The sequence below is a fragment of the Crinia signifera genome, chromosome 8, assembly GCF_055691185.1.
Source record: "Crinia signifera chromosome 8, ASM5569118v1, whole genome shotgun sequence".
In the NCBI taxonomy this organism is placed as follows: domain Eukaryota; kingdom Metazoa; phylum Chordata; class Amphibia; order Anura; family Myobatrachidae; genus Crinia; species Crinia signifera.
Window position 1 is genome coordinate 77,211,502 of NC_139224.1, and position 21,192 is coordinate 77,232,693.

The 21,192-nt window shown below is 44.3% G+C and overlaps 1 protein-coding gene across 1 annotated transcript in view; it reads left to right on the forward strand.

Annotated features, from left to right (window-relative positions):
- UCHL5 (ubiquitin C-terminal hydrolase L5) overlaps nt 1-21,192 on the forward strand; it is a 139,434-nt gene that overhangs the window by 82,498 nt on the left and 35,744 nt on the right. The window contains exons 8-10 of the mRNA XM_083156686.1: nt 1,931-2,033; nt 14,332-14,445; nt 19,464-19,562. Coding sequence (XP_083012812.1) covers nt 1,931-2,033; nt 14,332-14,445; nt 19,464-19,562 — 316 coding nt within the window. The remainder of the gene's footprint in view (nt 1-1,930; nt 2,034-14,331; nt 14,446-19,463; nt 19,563-21,192) is intronic.

Consider the following 21,192-nt stretch of genomic DNA (forward strand, 5'->3'; position numbering starts at 1 on the left):
TATATGTGGCCCTAGTGTGCACGGTGACCAAACCACAGGCTTCATAATAGAAGGAGCACCTACTTGATTTTGGAGACTCCTTTTTATGAGATTATTTTTTAGGCACCATGTAGGTTTCTAGGCACCATAAGATGCTAAAAGTTAGGAACCCCCCCACAAGTGACCCCATTTTGCAAACTACACCCCTCAGGGAATTCATCTAGGGGTATAGTGTACATTTCAAACCCCCAGGGGTTTCACCAATTGTGGTACAACTGGGCAGTGAAAATGAAAAAAAATAATTTTTCATTTTCACAGCTCAGTTGTATCAAAATTGGTGAAACCCCGGGGGGTTTGAAATGTACTCTATACCCCTAGATGAATTCCCTGAGGGGTGTAGTTTGCAAAATGGGGTCACTTGTGGGGGGGTTCCACTGTATGGGTGTTTCGGGGGTCATTCAACCAGAATCTGTGCTGCAAAATCCAAAAATCACTCCTTCCCTTCTGAGTCCTGCCATGCACCCAACTGGTATTTTTTCTTCACATGTGAGGCATTGCCGTACCCGGGAGAAATTGGGGCACAGATTTTGGGGTGCTTTGTCTCCTTCATTCCTTGTGAAAATGAAAAATTTTGAGCCAGATCTGCATTTTTGTGTAAAAAAATTTAATTTTTTACACAAAAATGCAGTTCTGGCTCAAAATTTTTAATTTTCACAAGGAATGAAGGAGACAAAGCACCCCAAAATCTGTGCCCCAATTTCTCCCGGGTACGGCAATGCCTCACATGTGACCAAAAAATACCAGTTGGGTGCATGGCAGGACTCAGAAGGGAAGGAGTGATTTTTGGTGGTGGAATGAATGGCGGGTGCTATGTCGCATTAGCAAGACCCCCGAAGCACCAATACAGTGGAACCCCCCCACAAGTGACCCCATTTTGGTCACCAGCTTTGGGAGGGGGGCTGGCGCTGCGGCTGGCGGGGGGGTGGGAGGGGTGCTGGCGCTGCGGCAGCCGGGTGGGTGGGAGGGAGGGGGGCTGCCGGGTGGGAGGGGGGGGGGCTGGCGATCGTTGGTGATCGGTGCGGTATACGCACACACACACACACACACACACACACATATATATATATATATATATATATATATATATATGTGTGTGTATATATATATATATACATATATATACACACACATATATATATATATATATATATATATATGTGTGTGTGTATATATATATATATATATATATATATATATATATACACATTTGCACATTATTTTTTATTTTATTTTATTTTTAACTTTTCCAGCAGCAGCATGATGCTGCTGCTGCTGCTGCTGCTGCGGGGGGGAGGGGGGAGGAGGGGAGCGCAGCGTGCGCTCCGGACGTAGCGGTGGAGCCGGGGGAGCTGCTGCTGCTGCCGGGTGAGTGCCCGGCGGGTGGGAGGGGGGTGCTGCCGCTCGGTGGTGATCGGTGCTGCACCGATCACCACCGTTTTCTGTGTTACCGAGCGGCTTAGCCGCCGGTAACACAGGAAACGCTGTGATTGACTGTTCAGATTTGAACAGCCAATCACAGCGATCGCCGACCGGGGGGGGCACCCCTGCCCCCCCTGGGCGGCGAGGGGGGATGTCTGCTGTCAGGGACAGCAGACATCTCTTAACTGTCACCGCGTCTATAGACGCAGTGACAGTTAGAAGCCATGACGTACATGTACGTCAAATGTCGGGAAGTACTTCCCGACCATGACGTACATGTACGTCAAATGTCGGGAAGGGGTTAATATGTGGGTGATTCGTTTTCTTTTGGAGTTTATAACTGGCAGTGCGACTTTGATGTGATTCCCAAGTCATATAAGCAGAACATGTGCATCTAATTTGCACCATTTTCAAATGACTGAAATGTCTAGTTTTTAACTAACAATTAATATTTTTGCTTGTCCCTATTTAGATATTGTGAAGGTGAGATACGCTTCAACTTGATGGCCATTGTGTCTGACAGAAAGAAGATTTATGAGAAGAAAATCGGTGAATTACAAAAACAACTTTCAGAGGTTAGTATTAAGTATGTAACACTAGTTTGCGAGATGAGATTGAAAATAAGGCTTTGTTTGGAAAGCACAGATTAAAGCTGGGCCTACACCTATAAATCATCAGCCTGTTCACCTGACCATTGTTTCTGTGTTTATGCAGGAGCATAAAGCTGGTCATACACCTTAAGATTGACAATAAGCCAAAAATGAGAATTCAGACAAATTGGTTAAATAAAATGGATTTAACCAATTTTCTGATTAATTGCTTGACCATGTTAATGGACCTCAAGATGTCAATATATAATATGTATGTATATGTAGAAGCCCAAGGTTTTATTACGTAGAAAAATATTATAAAACACTAAAATAAATACCTTACCTGTCCGGTACAAACTAAACCTAAGCCAATCCAGGCTTTCACTAAAAATGTAAGAAGTTTTATCAGTAATAGCTCACTTGTTTACAGCAAGATATGCACCGGATACTTTTCGTGTTTTGGATCTGGATTGATTTTGCCAAAACCACCCTTTCAAGATCTTTATTGGAAAAAAACAAACATAAAAACAGATAAACCCACAGAATGTGTTTTTGGTACTTGTGTATTATCACGGCGCCCCCGATATGTGATTGCGCGATTTTTTATCGCATCGCATGCCATACACCCGATGCAATGCGATTTTAGCCCCCTATGCGATGAGAAATTGTATAAGCACCCTAACGGGTGCTTACTATGTTAAATGCACCCCCACTCCACCCCCCCCCCAGTATAAACGTGAATCCGAAGCGTGGCGAGCGCAGTGGTACACGTCCTACGACCTTTTCATACCCCCACTATCCACGTCGGCGTGGAGTTGATTCTATAAAATGTGGCGAGCGCACGCGTATACCTGTGAAGTTATGCGCGCTCGCCACGCTTCGGGCTCGCTATGCTCGCCACACTTTATAAAATCAACTCCACGCCGGCGTGTATAGTGGGGGTATGAAAAGGTCGGAGGACGCGTACTGCCGCCCCACGCGGGCACGCTTCGGGTTCACGTTTATACTGGGGGGTGGCGTGTGGGTGCATTTAACATTGTAACCACCCATTAGGTTGCTTATACAAGTTATAATCGCATCCCATCGCATTGTATGCCATATACAATGCCATACAATTTTAAAATTGTATGACATTGTACAACATCGCGCGATATCGCATGATATCGCATCGCATGCCTTATGGTATGCGATGCGATGGACGCCGTGATACTACACAAGTACCGTTTTTTTTTGGGGGGGGGGGGGGGTTTGTTCCTAAAGCAGTGGTTCCCAAACTTTTTTGAATCACAGCACCCTAGGGCATCAAAATATTTTCAAGGCACCCCTAGGCCAAATGCTTCTTATCAAGAAATTCTGAAAAAATATATTAAAGTGCATTGTGTTTATATGTCACAGTTATCTGGTGAGGGACAGGATTTGCTTCTGTTTGTCCACATATATTATGATTGGCAGCCACAAGCACTGGTTTTGCCTGTTACATTGCCAATAAATAATATGAATTGATCCTGGTCCACCAACCCAAGGCACCCCTGCAAGTGTCCTGAGGCACCCCAGGAAGCCTAGGCACACAGTTTGGGAACCACTGTCCTAAAGTATTAACCTCCATAACATTCATTTCCAATCTATTTGGAACACAGAGAAAGAGAGTGACACTAGGTCACACAGTAGCGCTAGTTCTGAAGCTGGTGGCAAGACCTTCTAGATTACTCTGAGTTCAGCTGCAGCCCCTAATCAGAGGAAATATGTACCTCCTGTAGAAAACCAAAAGTATGGGATGGTGACAATAAAATTTGACAATTTAGAAGGCACAGCTGCACTAAATACATTGTCCAGACAATACAACACCTGGAGCACCCCCGTGGCATAAGGGGGGACTGCACCCCGTTAAAAAGGATCAACCTAGTGCTCAGAAAAAGGAAATGTGTCCTAACAAAATATACAGAGAGGAGACCCATTCACCCTCTAGGGGGACTGGTAAATGCAATATGACTTTATAAACACTGCCTCCATTACTAATAAAGTCTTTGAGATGCTGAATATAAGCCATTTAGGCCTCCTCCTCAGCAAATATTGCTTCTTTTTATATATGTGTTTTATGTTTGTTTCTATGTAATTGAAGTGCACTTCTTGAATTATGATGAATAATTTTTTTCTTTTTATTAAAACAGAAGGTTTTTTTATTTATTAATTGTTGTAATTATTATATTGAGTGCAGCTGCGCCCTCTAAGGTGTCGATTTTTATAAAAATAAAATAAAAAATAAAGCTTGTTAAAGCACAGGAACATATTCCCAAGTAGAGTCCAAGTGTCCACAGTTGCGATGTATAGGCCTGACCCTTCCAATACTGTACAGGAAGAGAAGGCTCCTTTAACCATTTGCATATCCTATGCAAATGTTGGGAGGAACAGCGCCAGTCAATGTGTTGAGATTGAGGGTGTCACTGTAGATGTACACAAGGATGAGAAGGATATTGATGTAGCTGGCGCTAATGAGAATGTGGACGAGGATTCTGATGAGGATATAAGTTTATTTATGTAGCATACTTTCTCCAACAGGACTCAAGGCGCTTTACAGACATGAATACACAAGGTCACATAGACATAAGATAAAAATAATAACTTCCACTAGTTGTGTATTCTACACTAACAAGGTACCATGTGAGGCAGCCATCTTGGGTGCACTGCGTAGGATTACCCTGGGTAGAAAAGGTTACCCCTAGAAAAAATGACACAAAATGGGGTGATTGCAGTATAGAGTAAATTAGAGAGGATGTAGTTTAAATAAGGCACCAGTGGAGACAGTTGTTGCCCATGGAATGAAAAAGCCCATTGTCATGCATTGTCCAAAAATCCACTGTCTGGAATTATTTATTTATTTTCTACCCAAATCCAGACTACAACTGTCAAGCCATATGTAGCCTTTGTAAAGCCATAGTAAGCAGGGGTAAGGACGTAAACCACTTAGAAAGTAACCTCCTCCCTTTAGACGTCACTTGCAGTGCATTCATCAGAACTCCAATTCAGAAACTTTGGCTAAAAGCGAAATCAGGTCAGCGACACCTAGCTCCCTTTTCTCTGTATCCAAGTGCCTGTAATCCACACCACCAACACACTCTTTGTCAATTGCCTCCTCAATCAGGATCAGAAGTACTCCTGTAGGCATTGTCATAGGTATGATTGACTCAGTGACATAGTTTGTGAGGTTGAAAAAGACATCAGTCCATCGAGTTCATCCTAGCTTTAAAATTATACTATTTACAAGGAAGTTCCTAAGAAGGCCATAACAACTTTGCTGGTGCGTCCAATATTCGCCATTAGTGTGGTGAGATCTACATAGTTGATTAACGTACTGTTCTCTTTATTAGACCAAGCAAAAAAAGTGTCATTAGTATCCTCCCTCACAAAATGTATACATTCACATCAGTCACTGCCCCAGTGGAGCTTATTATCCATATTCCTCTACCACATGTATTCTACGCAAACCCATTCATTGTAGGGATAATTTATGTTGGAAGCCAATTTACTGCTTCATATATTTTTGGATTGTGGGAGAGAAATGGAGTTCCTGGAATAAACTCCTTGCAAGTACGGGGAGAATATGCAAACTCTGCAAAGTTAGGGCCATAATGGGAATCAAACTTGTGAACTCAGTGCTGTAAGGCAGTAATGCTAACATTACACAGTCCTTGCTGCCCTATCTAACAATGCAACCAGTGTTGTTGGAATTTGCCCAAGTTCCGTGTTTTGATAGTGGTGCAGAATCTTTTTTTAAAATGACAGGTACGTGCAGGATATGCTGTCGGTGGGTGTGGTATAAATAACCGGCAGTCAGGATTCCGGCAGTCATTTCTCCGACGTCGGAGTCTCGACTGCACAGCGGGGGGGCGGCAATGAAGCCCCTTGCGAGCTCACTGCACTCGCCTCGCCGCGGGCACGGTGGCGAGCTGCACTCGCCACCTATTTTATTCTACCTCCTATGGGGGTCGTGGATCCACACGAGGGAGCCGTTGGGATTCCGACGTCAGAGGAATGACTGTCGGAATCCCGACTGTCGGGGAGCCGTCCGGCACCCGCTGTCGATTACCTGAAAAGGGTGATCATTTTGTTCAAATCTGATCACTTTATTTTGGCCACCATACTTAATCCCAGGTATAAGCCTTTATCTTTGTTTCCAATGGACACAAACCTGTAAAGGCGCAAAGAGCTGTTGGTGAGAGAACTAGATTTTTCCAAACACACAAGCTACAATTACAGACGTGTATTGTCACTGCATACAGTATGATGTTGTAACCATTAAAAAAATGGTGGAGGATTATTTCAGTGACCGCATCCAAGTATGCCTGTCCACAGTAATTTTTTTATATTATTTACAGTTCCTTATATAGCATAGCATATTCCGTTGCGCTTTACAATTGGAACTGTGATAAAACAAACTGGGTAGTAACAGAGGTAGGAGGGATCGCTGGCGCACCCTACACTGGCATGTTTCATGTGGAGGCCGGCACCAACTTGCGAGTTTACCGATCCCAGCGTCTGCAGCGCTGTGGACGGGAGTGCTACATCTACTCACCAGTTGAGCTATCGGGCTCTGTTGATTCCTCTACATATGTGACCTGAATAAATTTTGTGTTTTTATCTTTGATGTCGGATCCTCATTTTAAAGAAACCATTATGGGAACACGAGTTAGAAATTGAAAGTAAGTTGCACTCATTCATATGAAAAGTATTAATTTGTTAGAAGATTAAAGATACCTTTCAGTGTACTCGAGAGAGAAAACTGAAGTAAGTGTTGGTCTATGTGGGGAGAAGAATTCACCTACTTGTTAAAGAAACTGCTATGTGAACACGAGACAGAATTAAAAAGTAAGTGATGTTTCATTGGCCCACTAATGACATCACCTGTCTTCTGATCTCCTGCTCACAAGCAAGTTTCAATCTACGCGCTGGTTATTCCTCCATTTGTGTCTGTTGACCATTTCAAGCTTGGAGAAATTGATGGTCTCTGTGGAATAAGCACAGCTGCATCCTATTAGCGCCAGTTTTTATATCAATTTGTGTAAGTGCCCCAGACCCCTGGGTCCTAATCCGGCTCTGCCCTTGGGCAGTACAATTTTTAGCTCTTGGGCCACACGCCAAATTGCATTGCTGATGACAGGGAGACAGAAGAAGCTGCCCTGCCGATCTGCATGTGCTAGGGAGAGTTGCCAGGCAAAATCCTTGTCTACGCACTGTCTCCCAGCTGTTGGTCACAGTGGCAGATCAAACATTGGGAAGCGTTTTCTCTGGGGCATTCTGTCCCACACGCTCACCCCAACCTACGGGTTTGTAACTTTTTGTTTCAATGGAATAAATGCTGTAATTGTCTCGTGTATGCACCACAGATCTATTCCACCACTTTTGGTCAGCACCGCTGCACCTCCCAATCAATGTTCCCTCTAATTTTACGAAGGCTGTGTGCAGCAAAAGATTTTGGCTGTGCAACTTTGGAAGGAAATTTAAATTTTTGTGCGTCGCTTATATATAACTGGAAAATGACGTTCAGCATTTGTGTTAACTTTTCTTCAAAATGATATTAAACATTTAAATATTCAAAACACAGCACAAAATGTAGTTAATGGGAGAAACACACATTAATAGAGTCCACAACTGCAAAAAGGGACCACTGCTGCTTTGTGCGCTCTGTTGTAATGTCTGTGCGCACGCTCGTCGAGTTGTCTGCGCACAGCTTAGAGGGAACACTGCTCCCATGCCCTTTTTGTGAGCCCTGTAGGAAAAATTGTCTCTGATCCTATATCCTCTCTCCCCCACCCTCCAGCCTCTCTGCCCTTATTTTCACCTATGCCAGCTTATTTTTTCCACTTGTTCCCACCAACTGTCCATCCTTCTACATTTCCACCCTTTCTGTCTATCAGCCTCACTTCCCTTGTTCTTTGACAGCCTCTCTGTCCATTCTCTGTCTGTGCCTACCTCACTTCCCATCCACTGCACCATCCCCTTCCTGTCTGCAACAGCTTTTCTGCCATTATGTATGAGCGCCAGCCTCCATTCTTCTGTGTCAGTCTTTCTACCAATCACTAGGGTCCCTTAGTGACCCTACTGCCCAGAGGTTACAGTCCTGCTGGCTCAAGAGAAGGATGTCCAGACAGAGTCTGCATAAGGATTCTAGTGTCAAATCTCTTCTTCGTAGAAGTTTGGCCTTTCTTAGGAGTTGGATAAAAAATGACATTCTTTTCTACAGGAGAGAAGAGATTTTGTTACTTATTGTTGCCTGCCTCTCTTCCCCCTGGCAAAGTTAGCTGCATTTTGAGGTCTATTCTAAGCTACTGGGCAAGACCAGCAGCACTGCTCACCTCTGTCCCTATCCCAGGCCTGCAGACCAACAAGCAGCATAATTTGCAGGTTAATATGAGACCATTTGATGGTTCAGCGAGATTAAAGAGATTGAAAAAGAGGGGATGAAAGAGGAGAGTAAATCAAAATGCCAAAGGAGATTGAAAAGCCCAGGCAGTACTGGGGCATCCTCTACAACAGTGATTTTCAACCTTTTTTCACCTTGAGGCACACTAAATAAAAAAATGTAATTGCCAAGGCACACCACGAGATGCCCACAGGGCAAAACACATTGGCTCCCACAGGGAAAAAAAACAATCCTATTGGCCACCATATAGAAAACAATCACACTGGTCTCCACAAGTAACAAAAATAAAATACCTTGGCCCTTTACATGAAAAGAAGAGACCAGTAAATAATAGTTGAACTGGTGGTGGACGTAAACTGGTTTGGGCATCTCTAGATCTGGGGGCCCACTTGAAAACGGCTCAAAGCAAACACTGCTCTACAATAACATATAAAACACACAAGTATATGACGTTCTGGCATTGACAATCATTTATTTTCTTCCTTTCTACTCTGAATAGTATTTTGTAAATATTTGATATAAGTAACCTACAATAATACAATAGTGTAATGTATTCTGAACAACAATGAGTCCACAAAATGTGAATTGAAGGTGAATTTTTTTTTATTCTAGTTGGAGGAATAAGTGTTTGTCACATGTCTTCAGTTGTCTCAAGGAAAGTAGGTTAGATTTTCTATAGAAATACTTTTTGGCAGTGATTCCCAAACTGTCTGTTGTGGTGCCTCGGGACACTTGCAGGGTTGACTCACGTTAGTGTTCCAGGACCAATGCAAATTATTTTATGGTCATTATAATAAACAGAACCAGTGCTTGTAGCTGCTAATCAAATTCTGTGGATTAACAGAAGTGATTCCTGTCCCTCCCCACATAATTAAACCTAAAGATGATAAACACAATTTAGATAATTTATATTTTTTTTTTTTCAAACTTTTTCAATAAGAAACTTTTGGCCTTGGTGTACTGGGAAAATATTCCGATACACCTAGATGCCATGATTCCAAAAAGTTTTGGAACTGCTGCTTTATGGTATTTATAATATTAAACTGAGTACACATTATGCAGATTTGCAATGCAACAATACACCACATTCGCCATGCACGCTAAATAATCTGCTGTATGACTGCACTATATATCGTTACATGAAACGTCGGCCGTGGTATGATCCTCTTGGATATGCAGAACTCTTCAATGGGCACAATTCAGATATAGGTTACGGAAATTGCTATTTGTATATTTTTTCACTTTATTAAACAAACAATGGAACAAAATGGAGTTGTTTGGGGGTGTTTACTTGCGATCCATTCCGTGCTTGTGTGCGAGCATCTTTTTCGAGCCAGCTTGCTGCAGTATTTTGACCAGTTTTCCCCATCTTTTCTTCAGGGACTTATCAATCGGCAAACAAAAGTCAGAAATGTCATACGGTCACAATCTTCACCTCACTCCTAGTATGGAAGGAAAGTTTACACTGTTTCATGTGAGCCTTATTATCAACTCCCAATATAGCAGGGAATCAGGAAAAAACAACCACAGCTTAGTATGAGCAGTCAATCTCTACTGCAGCAATATCTCCATATTCAGCCTGTTGCAGTGAAGATCAATAACAAATATAATGAAACGGAGGGAGGGAAAAAGAAGAAATCCCCATTAAAGGGGTATTACCAGCAGAGTCAGGTCAAGTCAGTTACCGGGCTTCAAGTCCCTGGACGCATTTCCCTCCTCCTACTTGTAAGCACTTTCCATGTGCAGCAGCGTCCCTCGCAAGGTCTCCATGTGTGGGGACATGGAGTGAGACAGAAGCCACCCCACCATTCCCCCACTGCTAGTGGAATGCGGCATGGGGGAGCCACAGCTGGCGCCGGAGAGCGCGGACATCCCCTCTCACTCCCACTCTGCCATGGCTATGCCCTGCCTTCTGCCTTGGGTTATAGTTAAAGTTATAAATTACAACCCACTCTGAAATGAACCCAATAACCGATAGATTAAGACTATCTCACCGGACTTCCAGTGGGCGGAGCATCGCGGTGGCTGCCTTTTTAACTTCCTCTCCATCTCCCCTCGCTCAAATCCTCACCCAACCACACTTACTATCCCCTCACTGACACCATACCATCCCTACTGGAAAAAGGATAAAACGCTCACCAAAGCGATACCAATATTGGAGCCACCGGAGTCCGGCCTACAAGATCTGGAGCCTACAGACGCTTGTGTCAGGAGATGCCATTGCCGCTTCTCCTACAAACTGCTCCCTATCTCTGCAGCAGACGACGGAGCGTGGTGCCTCATTTGTCAAAAGGAGGACTGACCAGCTGTGAACCCCGTGAGTACTGCCGCATAGCTGTGGGTGGAATGCCGATCCCGCCAGCTGCCGATAGCGGTGGTGATGCAGCGTGAGGTGGTGTGATCGGGTCTGCCCACAGAGACTCACTATTAGAGTTGGGCATCCCGGTAAAATAGCTGAGAGGTGTGCCACGACAGCTGCGAACGCAGCCTCCGGAACCTGCTGTCCTCTGCCTGTAGCGTCTGACACGTGCAGATGAAAGCACTGATTTGGTGCTTCTGCGCCCTCTCCCTGCAACAAATAATTTCCCTATCTGCCAAAGCCCCCACACATATATCAACGCTGCATAGACTGGGAGCCCACTCCTCTGACAGTGTGAGGTGGAAGCCTCCCATCACTTCATATAAAGACCTGCCTGCCAGCCTTGGGGAGATCCTGCACCACTGGCACTATAATAGTAGCGAAGAAGCCTTAACCCCCTTATGAAATGGCAGAAGATATGAACCTGTTTGCTCACATCTCACCTGCTCAACTGGCTTGTCTCACATTGTTGGGTCTAAAGCTGCCTATTTTGAATTATTATTAATTTAATTGATTGAAGATCATTGTGAGGTACGCTGTGCTTTCCAAGCTATTACCACAGGGCTTCCCCAAGTGCTTTTCGCGGATACTCCTAATGAAGCATAAATATTACCTCTCCTGTTACTGCAAGCACATTGAAAGACTGGAGATCAGTGCCTATAACAAAATCAGACAAGACTTTGTGTGTGCGATCAGCCCTCACTCAGTAGCAGCCGTGAACTGAGGGGCCTTACCGCCTTTAACTGCAAGAAGAAAGGCTTGACCGCACACGAATTCACCATCCCCGCTGTAGTGCGGAGGAGCACTACAGAGAACAAACTCTCTTATAAGGAACCCAGGTGGCGCATCAAAACAACCACAGACATCAGCTGATAAATTACCCTGACAGATCCCATTGAATCCTGCTATACCTACAGAACCCCTTGCTCCACTTAGGTGGATGAATTTGTCCCAGGACAACTGGTAACTGTTATAATAGGTTGGGGTGGTTCACCTGACAGCTGAGGATTTTTACTGTTCTCCCAGCTACACTTGAGAAGCAACTCTGTACTATCTGTCTGCATAGATATTGCTTTGTGTTTATTCCTCATTTCTGTTATTTACGTGTCGACATTGGCATACTTTTACAATGTCTGTAGCTAATATTGCTGCCAACCGTCTACAGCAGTACCACTACTGCTCATGTCTCATCTAGAAAACAAACTCCATGGCATACTATCTTCTCTTGATCGTATACAGATTTCTTAGATAATAAGCTGCAATGCACAGAAGCAACCCCTCTGGTTCAGGATGACTCTGAGATTGGTGACCTCAGTGAGATCAGATTTTTATGCACCTACAGATGGGGCAGGCCTTATCGTTGCTGGCGAATCGCCAGCAGCATGGCGCTCCATCTGACTGAGACGCGCGTGCGTCCCCCACGCACGCGCGTCTCAGTATCCGGGCGGCCGAGCGGCGAGGCGGACGCAATACTGTCCGCCTCCCGCTCGAGGGGCGATGGGGGGACCCGGTGAGGCTGCGGGGGGGTGCGGTCACCCGGTGTGGGCACCGGGCGACGGAGGCCAGCACCGTCGGAAGGGGACGCGCGCGCACCTCATGCGCGCGCGTCCCCTTCCGACACACACATGGCGCGGGAGCAGGGGATGGCGACGGCGACGCCATCGCCATCCCCTGCAAAGATGAAGCCTGCCCCATCTGTACATCCATTGTAGTATATGCCATTTCTGAAATTCCTTCTGACCAATAGTGTGAGTCCAACTCTCCTAATTTTATTTGGGATACTAAAACACCAGTCTCGGTACTTATGTAATATCTGGGCTCCCATTTTTCTTATGAGGCCGCTTCCCCTCGCGGGGCTTGCTGCGCTCGCCACGCTTCGGGCACGGTGGCTCGCTGCGCTCGCCACACTATATAAAATCAACTCCATGCATAGTTGGATAGTAGAGGTATGAAAAAATGGGGTGCATGTAACATGGGAGCCCAGATAATACATAAGTACCCCAGTCTCTCCTATGACACAAACAATCTACCATGAGTTAAAAATAGCATTACTGGGGGTCCCATACTGGCTAAATCAAAAGCCACTAATGGATAAACCAATGGCTGATTTTAAAATCTCATAGCCCTCCGCTAGCTTCGCTGATTCCTACAATGTTGTTCTCATCATACAGCACTTAAGACCATCCCTTACGCATTGGTAATTCATCCCACCCCATACTGCATTTCCTCTGCTATCATTTGCATACCTCTTAGGGGCAGTAACGTGAAGAAGTAACACCACCTCTTACCTTACATTTTGACTTTACTGTAATTCTAATACCTACTATATGTTCCTCCTTTCCATGGGATCAACCCGGTACAAAAATCCCGGGGCATCTAAAGATGCCACATGAAAAGCCTGTGTTTGTCCCTCTGTACCTTACTCTGTAGGAGCCCTGACAGACTCAGCGCTGCCTCTGATTAAAAACCCTCCCATGACAAGGCAGCTGCTGCTATCCTTCATGGGCCTGAGAAGCATATGATGAGCTCCACCAAGCAGAGCTCAGCACAAGCCTCTCAGCCTCTGACCTCTTGTGCAAAGTATTATGGGACTTAGTCAACTCCCAGTAATGCATTGCACACTTGTGCAGTCAGTGTGCCTTGACTCCTGATGCTCAGCACCATTAATCATTACCACATTGGCAGATACAGTAGGTGAAGCTGCAGCACTACCCCACTTCCATGCACAAAAGCGAAAAAAAAAAAAAACACCTTTCATTATTATAGTTTACGACATAGACGTTTAACAACTTTCCTATGTTATATAATATTGAAAAATGTATACTGGACAAACCTAAAACCATCTTACAGAGCATCTCATGGACTATATCATACTGAAAGATTACAACTATTCATATGGCAATCCTTTACAACTACATGATGCAAATGTAATATTTTTTATTTTATTTATTTTTTACTTATTATAATTTTTTAATAATGTTTATAAGACATACAAATTGTCATTATTGCTGTGATGTCTTGTATAACTATGCTTCCAGATATCCAAATAAAATTACTGCTATAAAAAAAAAAAAAGATTCTCACCGATTTTATTGCACAATATATAATTAGCACTCTGACAACCTGTAATGCACATTTTTCACCTTCATTGATTGTTTGGTGGACTCACTGTGTATTGTATTATGGTTTGCTTTTATTTGTTGTATATATGGAAATTCTGTGAAAAAAAAGAGGAAACTAATAGTATCAAATGGTGTTCAAGTAACCCCTTTATACTAGCTTTTTGGTTGTAAGGGCAGGAGTGATATATAATGACTCCATTACAATGTTTAAGCACGACTATTACGGTTTCAAATTTGAAGTTCTATTTTCCAGTGTTCAAATAAAAAATTAACTAACTGCCATGTTTTCAGCTGTGTTCAGTGCCATTTATTAGATCATATTACATTGCACTGTATCTAAATTTGTTTTTACATTTTTACTTTTTTATCTTTGCTTAATGACAGATAGAGCCAATGGAGACTGATCATTGCAACAGTCTTATAACCTCATTACAGTCCGAAGTTGCTAAATATCAACTCCTTCTGGAAGAAGAGAACCAAAAGAGTAAAAGATACAAGGTTCATTTTACAATTCTTTTAACCCCCAATTAGTTTACACTTTCAGGAATTATAAATATATATAAAAGTTATAGATTTTACAATTAAACCGTTCACTCAGCTGACATTATGTATTTCTGTATTCTTTTTATTTTGAAGACGAAAAATGTTTCTTGATTTATTGCAAAGTTGTTCTGAGTTTGAAGTACAAGAAGAAGAATAGTAGACTGGACCATCACTGTCACCTACTTATACCCAATGAGGACTGCCAGGGTCAATAACTCAATAAATCATGACATGGGTACCTTTTTAGGCTTGACATTTTTATTGCATCTCTCCAATGCAGATAATTTGAAGTAATCCTCCTTTTGTCTGGTTTTGAGCGAAACCGCTAATAAGTCCATGATATAGTAAAATTAGAACGTCTCAATGGGCTACTTGCTAATCAGAAACCTAAAATTAGCGTTTTTATTATTGTAATCTAAATTATTTTTAATATACTACTATTGACAAATCACAGCAGTCGGCTACTATACACCTACTGTTTAGATGAAAGTGTACTGGCTTTTGAGTCAAAGTGTATTTGATTTGGCTAAGTTGGTCTGCTCCCAGATCCATTAATGCAGATAATCGGTAGAACCCATCTAAAGTTCTTATAGAAAATGTTAAATTTTCTATTTTTATTGCCAACACATATTCATAAAAAGACACCTGAAGTGATCTGCAAATTCTCTAAGTAATTGAACACCCATGCAAACACAAACAAACACATATTGCACAGTTAGGGCCTTAATTGAATTCAGGCCCATTACTTCAGTGCTGTTATGCAGCGTTCTATTTTTTTAGTTCTATTTATAGATCCACTGATGGAGGACATTTTTATTAGAAGGTGGCATTCATTTTTAGTAATTGGCTTTTTACCACTATAATACCCATTTAAAACATCCAAAAACCCAGGGTTTGTCCTGTGCACATGTGTCAACCCAGGTTTTAGCTATGTGTAAAAGGAACAGATTTGGGTTGATTGTACAGGTAAATAAGCGGTACTCTTTACCTAGAACGGCGCCCACGATTGAAATCGCGGGCATCGCGGGTAAAATCGCGGTAATCGCGGGCATCGCGGGTAAATCGCGGGTAAATCGCGGGTACATCAAAATCGGGTACCCGCGATTACCGCGATTTTCCCATAGAGAACAATGTTAAAAAGCCTGATTGACCGCGATTTTAGCGTTAAATGCCTCAATGCCCGCGATTTTCCCATAGGAATCAATGTTAAATGGGCTACAGAGCCCAAATAGCCCCAATTAACCCTTAAATGTCCCCCCAATTTTTGTACGCCACCCCACGATCCACGCGAACCCGAAGCGTGGCGAGCGCAGCGAGCCCGCGAGGGGCGGCGGTACGCGTCCTACGACCTTTTCATGCCCTACTATCCACGTCGGCGTGGAGTTGAGAATAGAATAGTGTGGCGAGCGCAGCGAGCCACCGAGCCCGAAGCGTGGCGAGCGCAGCGAGCCCCGCGAGGGGACGCGGATACCTTCACAGGTAGACGCGTCCCCTCGCGGGCTTCACAGGTGTCCGGGTCGCCACGGACACCTGTGAAGCCCGCGAGGGGACGCGCTTACCTGTGAAGGTATCCGCGTCCCCTCGCGGGGCTCGCTGCGCTCGCCACGCTTCGGGCTCGGTGGCTCGCTGCGCTCGCCACACTATTCTATTCTCAACTCCACGCCGACGTGGATAGTAGGGCATGAAAAGGTCGTAGGACGCGTACCGCCGCCCCTCGCGGGCTCGCTGCGCTCGCCACGCTTCGGGTTCGCGTGGATCGTGGGGTGGCGTACAAAAATTGGGGGGACATTTAAGGGTTAATGGGCTCTGTGGCCCATTTAACATTGATTTCTATGGCCAAATCGGGTGGATTGAGGCATTTAACACTAAAATCGGGTCCATCGCGGCTTTTAACATTGCTTCCTATGGGAAATCGGGAAATCGCGTCGCGGGCATCGCGGGTACGTTTATGGCCGGCCGCGACGCGACCGACGCGATTTTTCAGGTTTAACATGGTTTTCAATGGGAAAATCGCGGGCATCGCGTCGGTCGCGTCGCGGGCAGGCATAAATGTACCCGCGATGCCCGCGACGGGCGCCGTTCTAGGTAAAGAGTACCAAATAAGCTTTTACAATATGCCATGATGTAAAGTGCTAATGGTCCTACCATTGGGATTCAATTTTAAGATCCAGACAGTCAGAAAACCGACATCAGGATCCGGACTGTCAGAATCTTAACGGTAAGGTCTGGCCTTGGTATTAGGTGATGGGGACAGAGGTGCAGTTAGGTTTAGCCTGAAGGAGTGGTATAGTAAGGGTTAGTTTGTGAGAGTGGTAGAGTTGTAGAGTTAGGATAGGTTACAATACAATACATACGACGATCTATTGGCCTTCTGACAATCTGGTTCCAGCAGTTGGTTTTCTGATTGTCTGGATCCATACTACTATACCCCCCCCCCCCCCCCCTTTATTGGATTTAGCCAACATTAATTTAAAACCACTTAAGACCAATTACGCAACAGGTGATCTAATATTGTAGAACCTGAACACTGCTGATCTCTGAAGTAGTTTTATGTTTCTCCAATCACCAGTCTGCCTTTTTGTATTTATAGACCCATTCTCAATGCTCAATTTAAGTGTCAGCCATTTTTCTAATGATAAGAAAGGCTATATGGGAAATAGAGAAAAGCAAACTATCATGGAAAAGGGATCATTCTTTCATTTAGCATTTTTCTGCTATGTTTATAACCTATCCAAGATTTCATATATAAATTATAGTTACAATGATGATGAGCTTTAAAATTACACATGTATGTCTTTGCAACCTTTTGTTCTAATTTATTATTGTACTCAGGGCTGTCTTAACAGCAGTGTGGGCCCCTGGGCAAAGCAATTTACTGGGGCCCTTACCCATTCTCTCCTCCTGGGGGTGGGGGGTGCTATCAGCAGCAGCTTTGATGTCCCACGGGTGGCAGGGGGTGCTCTATCTTCCATTCAACATGTAGGACCTGGAGCAGTAACTTCTGCTAGTTACTCATTTACTGCACAGGTGGTGGGAGGGTGAACACTAACGTGTGGAAGGGGGCACTGAGCTGAATGAAGGGTCCCTTGTACTTCCAGGGAGGTAGGGGGTGTTTTATACGCAGGGGAGGGTTGGATAATGGAGTGGGCTTAATATTCGTCATTTTCCGGTGGAAGGGAAGCTTGTTTGACTGCAGATATCGCCATTATCTGGAAATAAATTTCTTAGCCTTCAATAGTATAAAAACCTAGAGTCCCAACTTTCAGGCGTTGCTGGGAACTTGGGGATCAGATATCAGGAGCCAGAGCAATCCATTGGCAGGTATTCAATGCCGGTGTGAGCGGCCGGCGAGGGGGTTAAACTGCGAGGATCACAGAATACCAGTGATCCTCGAAGTTTAACCCCGCGCCGGCCGCTCGCACTATGCAACGTTCCGGGGGGAATCCTCGCCGTCACAGAACGGCGAGGATTCCCCTAAACTGCGAAAGCCGTGGCTAGTGCAGCAAACTCGCTGTAATAAGCCTCGATTCCTCCAGCTTTTGGAGGCACATACGCCAATTTTCCCTCGCTCAAAAAACGGAGCGAGGGGGAATTTGCGTATGAGGGGGGTCAGTTGAATACTGACAGGGTGAGCGGTGACTGCGAGCAAAAAGTCCTGCTCGCAGTCAACGCTCGCCCACGGCATTGAATATATGCCATTGACAAATATATAAAACTGTACACCAGACGTTTGGAGCTAGAGCAGGGACCGGCTGCTGGAAGGTTGATATCTCTAGTTCTGGACATGATAGAGACAAGCCGCTAGTGTCGACAGAAAGGGAAGAGTCACAGCTTTTGGAATATATTCTCAGAAAAACTGTCAGAGAGAACCTGAGAAATATGACTGGGAATTGCAATTAACAAGTCAGATGTGGACTGCTGCTTTGAAGTTGGATATCTCCAGTTCCCCAGGGCCGATTTTCTAAATTCTGGTATCCCTGGATAAAGGGGGTCCTCAGCTATCAGCATAGGGCCCTTATACACCTGGGGCCCCTGGACAAGTGCCCATTTAAGCCCATATGAAAAGACGGCCCTGATTGTACTTCTTTTCTTCTCTACTATGTTTCATCTTATTTACTTCACCTTCCTCGTACTTTTATTTGCATCCTCCATACCTGATTTGGTGTGGATTATAGAAGATATCTAAAGTTTATGCATTTCTATACTTGTTGCGCATTAAATTTAATAGTTTTCCTTTTTGTTTTTAGAGATGCCAGTTATTTAAATGATAAGTTTCTGCTTGATCTTATTAAAAAATGGTTAGCTATAACATATTGTGACAGGAATCACATACACTGGATAAGATGAAGTCTTGGTCTTTATTTTGTAGCAGTTAAACAGCATACCAGGTAAACAGTATAGACAAGGATGGTAACAGCATTTTAGCATACAGATGTCACAGCCTAATACAAATTCCTCAGCATGTTTCAGTAGTCCCCACCATAGCCCACACCCCGTCCTATGGACGGCTTTTCCACCATCAGCAAAACTTTCCCTCTGCCCTGGAAACACTTATATCAGGAAAGCACAGGTGCTGCTAATCAGCCCAACCCTGATCACATCCATTTTGCAGCTGCTGCTCTAAAATCTGGACCGGATCCTCCACATTACCTTCAGGTGGAAGTATGCTGTCCCTGCCACAATATGTTTTGATACATGTGTAACTAGCTAAGCTGAGTTAAAAACCTAACAATAACATAACGATTTTATGAATGCTAAATAGCTCTAACTAGTTTTACACATGTTTATATCAAATCTAAGCCCTTTAGTGACTGCATTCTTGGACACTATGGGAAGGGAAGTGTTACAGATGTATTTGAATTAACTTAGCTGTTCAGACAACTGACAGACACCATATACAGTACAGTATCGGATATTTAATTGAGTATGTGCACATGCTTTATTAATTATTTTGTCTTAATTTACTTTATAAGATTGAGAACATCAGGAGAAAACACAATTATCTTCCGTTCATCATGGAATTACTAAAAACATTGGCAGAACATCAGCAGTTAATACCACTAGTGGAAAAGGTTAGTATTTTACTTTTGTCTGAATACAGCTTAGCAATTTTTAGTTGAAAGCCTAAGTATGTTGTATTCACTACTCAAAAACACATGGTGCAAATTAAATCTTTTTTTTTTTTTTTTTTTATATTGTCACTACAACAGTGGTTCCCAAACTGTGTGCCGTGGCTCCCTGGGGTGCCTTGGGACACTTGCAGGGGTGCCCTGAGTTGGTGGTCCAGGACCAACTCAAATTATTATTGGTTAATTATTTATGAGCAAAACCAGTGCTGGTGGCTGCCAATCATAAAATGTGTACAAACAGAAGCAAATCATGCCCTTTACCACATAACTGACCCTAAGAATTGCATATAAACCCTATCTAATTACATTTTTTTTGGCCTAGGGGTGCCGTAAAAAAATTCTGATACTCTAGGGTGCCGTGATTCAAAAAAGATTGGGAACCCCTGCACTACAACATTAAAAATGCATACGTGAAATTCCAAGAAAGAGCAATATGGTTGCAATTTTGGCTTAATGACTTGCTCAGCAACCATATTGCTCAGTGTACCGTTTTCTCTTTCAATGGTCCTGGTGACACAGCTCAACACTGGGATGTAGGAGGGTCCGAAGGAGCCAGGCACCTATCCTAAAGCTTTTAGAGGGTAGGCTCCTCCCCTACTGCATCCCGGACTCTTCAGTTCGTGTTAGGTGCCCACTGGAGTGGGTGCTATTCTAAAGGGCTGCGGGAGCAGCCGAAGAATTAGAGTAGTTAGGGTATTTTTATTATTTTAGTAAATTTCACTCTAGCTAGGTAGGCACAGTGTGAGGATTCTCACTAGTGAATCCTCACACTGCTAGCGCAGCAGGAGCTGACAGAAGCACGTCCTGTCAGCTCACTGTGCACAAGGGAGACTCTGTGTGGCCTCCCTGTGCAGTGCTTACAGCTTCTTTTAAGAAGCTGCCTGGGCTCCGGAGCGTCCTTAAACCGGCTTCACGCTAGGTGGGGATCATGGAGGACAGGCGCTCCGTGATGGCGGCGGCCATTTTCTGCGGAGCTTACACACTGAGCTCCTGTTATGAGAGGACAGCAGTGTTGTTACAGGCATGTTCCAAGTGGTCCCCAGCCGAGGGGGAGATACTGGAACTAGGAGATCCTACTAAGGGAGCGGCTATCTGGGGGTGGTTGGCGCCAAAAGTCACGGACCCCGCAGCAGCAGGGACTTGGTCTCTTCCCTCCGGGAGCTGAGCTGGCTTACTGATCCTGACAGAGTGTTTGGATTTCCTGGGCATCGTTTCCCCGCATCTGAAACCGACAGACAGATAAGTGACTGTGTGCATTGACTCTGTATAAGCGCTGTTGTACATTGTATGCACTGTGTGGGTTACTTTACATCATGTCTGAGCAACAAGCTGTGGTTTTGGGGGAGGGAGCCCTTACTACACTGAGCGCTTGTAATGTGTGTACACAAAAATTTGTACCTGAGCAGATGGCCAGGGGGGGTTTGTGCATTGCTTGCGCTGCTGTGAGACCCATGGGGAGTGAACCCCAGAGGGCAGAGCAGATTGAACCCGTGTGGGCTAGTGCCCTGGGCAGGTCAGTTAACGCTTTAGTGCAATTGCTGGACAGACAGGGTGATGCCTTGGTAGAATCTCA